This window comes from Saccostrea cucullata, unplaced genomic scaffold, assembly GCF_032062105.1.
Source record: "Saccostrea cucullata isolate Sc308-1 unplaced genomic scaffold, CSIRO_AGI_Scuc_v1 ctg13323, whole genome shotgun sequence".
NCBI lineage: Eukaryota > Metazoa > Mollusca > Bivalvia > Ostreida > Ostreidae > Saccostrea > Saccostrea cuccullata.
The window spans coordinates 1-4,462 of record NW_026920847.1 but is presented as its reverse complement, the minus strand read 5'-3'; the positions used below and the strand labels follow the sequence as shown (position 1 = coordinate 4,462).

The window sequence follows — 4,462 nt, the reverse complement described above, 5'->3', positions numbered from 1 at the left end:
ACCTCATCCTGTACTGTAAATATATGAAAAAGTCAAATTAATTATCTAGAAAATTTATTTAATAAACATTTCTTTTCAAATCCAATGACAGACTGTAGGAATGCTGGGCAGGTGCAAATTATTTCCATCACTTCATGTTCTTGTGGATAAAATGAATTCTGAAAATATAAGAAAATCAGGAAATACCATTATTGAAAGTAATTTGTGTTTAAAAAATGAAATAAAAAAATACACTGAAACATTTAAAATAGGATGCATATACATGTTTTCAATTCTTCTGTTAGTTTTATTATCAAAACTTTGCATGGTTTATACACTGTACATGTAGCTAATATTGAGCATACCATTTTCCTTAAATGGTGGATTAACTTGCTGCCTGAATGAATCCATTTGTCCAACAGTTAGGAATAGCTAGGCCTACAACACAATATATATGCAGTTACATGCCATGAGATTACTAAATATACATTGTAGAATAAAATGGCATTACTTTGACAAAACAAATTATGCTTCATTGTATACTGTAGTGAATTTATATTAAACATATAAATGGGGAAAAAATGTGTTACAAAACTTCTCTGGGAAAGTGAAACCTCTGACATTTACAATAGTTATTGATAGAATATTTTCTAAAAAAAAATTCTGAGTTTCTCTTTTACCAAACTGAAAAAAACCCAAAATGTAAAGTACATGCAAACTTTAAAAATGTGAAATGCTTTAGAAGTATACATACCCTGTGGAGAAATGATGCATTTTTTATTTATTCAAACTCTGGACAACAGCTACAATGATAAAAGTATTATATAAATATTTTTAATGTACATGTAATCTAAACAAAAAATGAATATTTTTTTCATTAATTTAGAAATTCTAGGAAATTACAACCATAGATCTGATATGGGGCTTCTATATATGTTTTCAACACAATGATACTGATATTTTTTTTAAATTGTGTAGCATATTTTATGTCAAAAGACATCATTGCTTGTTTAGGCCTAGTCACTAGTGAATCATTGACTGAAACAATGAAAACATCTCATTAAATTTTACAACTGACGTCCACAGACCAAAATTTTAGTCCCTAACAATCTCGCCAAGGTTAGTGGACGTCAGACCAAAATTTTAGTCCCTACCAATCTCGCTGAGATTACCGAGTTTAGGGCAAAATTTGCAGTTATCCGCCGGCCGGTGGCGTCTCCAAATATGTGAAAAATTCTCGAGAGGGACGTTCAACAACATACATTCAATCAGCCAATAGTTATTCATCAGATATGATGTTTGGCCAAAGGATCATGAAAATATGTCTGAGGAATATGGTTGGAAGACTGGGTTTTCTTTCAGTTGCCAAAGAGGTTTACTAACATTGATCTATACAGGAGGATATAGAGAGAGAGCATTGCTGTTGACGATCCTGATCTTGGATGGTAAAAACTGTGGATCTCCAATGGTTTGTAACAGCCTGGTATGCCTCAATGTCGATTCCTTTATCACCCGTTGTACAGCTGTTGGTCAACATCAACGTGTTCTAGTGACTTTGCAAAGTTTGTGAACTCCTCAACATTCTTTATTGTAGTAGCTGCAGAACTGTAGCGTTAGGGTTTTATATAGGAGTATTAGTCTTTGGTCAATACTGATATCGTATAAAACCATAACGCTACAGTCCTGCAGATCTCTACCTTTATTGGACTACTGTTGATCAGTAAGGTCACTGCACTGTTAGGGTTATTTTACTCGTAAAATAAACGGAGTACCGGTAATATTTGGAACACACATACATGTAGTAGAATTTACATATCTTTCATCAATGTATCTTCCAGATAAATATTGTCCCTATATCCAGCTTTAAATTATTTATTTTTTCGGAAATAGGTTTATTGGTTCTGAATTTAGGAAGCGTTTTCTTTTGTTGGTGAAGAAAAATGACTGTTTACCTTGTCATTGCTGCAGCGACGTTTGCTTTGTTTGATGTTGCATATTACACGAGAGTTTTAATTTCAATTATTCTGTACACATGGAAGGGAAAATTTAAGCGAATGCCAATTTTGGATGAAAGCGTAATAAATGGTAACGTACCATAACCAGATAAACATCTCTGATAAAGGGGCGGGCCAAGTGTAGTCTAGTCCGAAAATTCTGGCGTTTTCCTGGCTTTTTTACGATTTTTATAATAAAATATAAAAAAAAATATAAAAAAATATAAAAATCGTAAAAAAGCCAGGAAAACGTCAGAATTTTCGGACTACCTGGCTTTTTTACGATTTTTATATTTTACATGCCAGGAAAACCTGGCATGTAAAATATAAAAATCGTAAAAAAGCCAGGAAAACGTCAGAATTTTCGGACTAAGTGTAGTCATGAACAGGACCTGATGAAGTAAAAGCTAAAATTCTTTTCTTCACATATCGTTTCTAATATTAAAAGTATTAATAATAATCTGATTTATATATATTTAATAATTAGTAACGTAAAACTAAAAGAATGTGGACGCACTTGATACATGTATGGAATCTAGGCGCCTTGAAGCTTATTGAGCCTCTATAAATTTTTACATTCGGCATGTTCTACAATAAATATTTAACAGACTGGAAAGTATTCTTGCACTTTATCTTTAATACGTAATATCGCGAGTACCAATGAGTACTGCGCAGTTATCTAACTTACTACCGCTCTTTTGCGTGGGAGTCGAGAAAGGTCTAAATTTCTGGGGCACATGACATTGTTTACAGTAGTGACAGTCGAATGATTCGAACAATTTAATGCCGAAAGCACAATGTTTTGCCAAATATTGAACTCCAAATAGTTGATTGTCAAATAAGGAAAGGTTAGAATATTTTATCTGCTTAAAAATGTGACGATATTCAATGAAAATCTATTGAGAAGAGTTCGCTTCGTTAGAAATATCGTTAAAAATGTAACAATTTAGGACTGGCTCCTCTCAAAAATTTATTAGGCTGGTTCAGCGATTGTTTAGCAAGGCATTCCACAAGGATTTTTTACTTATCTGTCCTTATAAATTCTACGATGATCGATCTTGCACTGTATTGAATAGCACATTTGCCCCCAGCCAACAGACGTTTCCTACCTCTATCGCGAAAGAGTTCCGCTAAGTTAAGTAATCGCGATATTAAGTATTCAAAGCAAACACTAGAATAGAGGCTAAAGGAGTTAACATTCCCAGATGCAGTGATGTTTTTAATTACAGAAAAGAGTAATAATCCCTTTTTTTAGTAATACTTCCTGAAAAAGGAACTGGGTCCAACCTGTTCCAATGATTGATAGTGTGGGGGCCAGCCGGGTTCGATCACTGGTGGCCAGATAGCTCAGTTGGTAGAGACCTGACCGGAGTTTCAGGAGGGCCGGGTTCGAATCCCGATCTGGTCCGCTGCATTTTCTCCTCTTCTGTTACAATAGCTTTCTGGGTTTCTGTCAGCTAGGGAGGACAGCAAACTACAAAAATATTATTTCTTCTGGATCTTTTTTTTATGGCTCTTTGGGTTTTCCAAGATATGGAATATTTCTTTCACCAATGAATTCACAAAATAAAAACTATCCAAAGACAATGTTGCTGGCCAAAGGTTTCTGATCCACTATACCCTTGGCTAGCAGAGATGCTTTAAACTAATTCTGAACTGTTTTTTTTAAATACAGGAGTGTGTTGGACAAGTGATCTAGATGCAAATTGGCACATGAACAATTCACGCTATCTCCGTGAATGCGATTTTGCCAGGCTGAAATTTTTCCTGGAAAAGGGCATTTTTAGCGGCCTTTGGAAAAGCAATGCTTCAATCATTAATGGTGGAAGTACCATAAGATACAGAAAATCTCTAAACTTCATGGACTTTTTCTTCATAAAATCAAAAGTGAGATGTGTTTTTCATACCTTACTTATATTTCTTCATGTATAAAATTATCCAAATACACAATTTACATGTATTTGTAACAAGACTGCAGTTCTCATTACCTTCAATTTTTGAGCCATTAATATAGACCACAAACATTTCTCTTTTCCTTCAGATACTCCACTGGGATTCAAAAGCATTTTACCTAGAGCATCAAATCATAGAAACAAAAACTAACTTTGTGTCAGCCATTGCACTTGTCAAAATGGTTGTGAAAGGAGCCAGTCCAGACACAGTCCTGAATAAAATGGACGTCAATTTAACTTCACCAGCACCTCCACCTGAGTTACAACGACTTATAGAACTTAATCAGATATCTAGTGGAAAACTAAGAAAAGCTTTGTAAAATGTAGTTTATCAATTTAATCTTGAGCAATGTACCAGTAAACTGTGATACATGTATATAGAAATTAATCAGGTCTCAAATGGAAACTCAGGGAAACGATGTACATGTTATTTGAAGATAAGGTAATTTTAGAACTTTTAAAATGCCAAAAGCAGTATTAATGTCAGAACTGTTTCTTAATACTGTAAACGTGGAAATTTCGACGATGTGCTAATTT

At 34.0% G+C, this 4,462-nt stretch overlaps 1 protein-coding gene across 1 annotated transcript; it reads left to right on the top strand.

The window, feature by feature from the left end:
• The first annotated feature begins 1,882 nt into the window (after nt 1-1,882).
• LOC134258481 (protein THEM6-like) lies at nt 1,883-4,409 on the top strand. The gene is made up of 3 exons (XM_062741045.1): nt 1,883-2,064; nt 3,649-3,860; nt 4,015-4,409. The coding sequence occupies exons 1-3, from the start codon at nt 1,920-1,922 to the stop codon at nt 4,243-4,245; spliced, it is 588 nt and encodes a 195-aa protein (XP_062597029.1). The 5' UTR covers nt 1,883-1,919; the 3' UTR covers nt 4,246-4,409.
• The last annotated feature ends 53 nt before the right edge of the window (nt 4,410-4,462 follow it).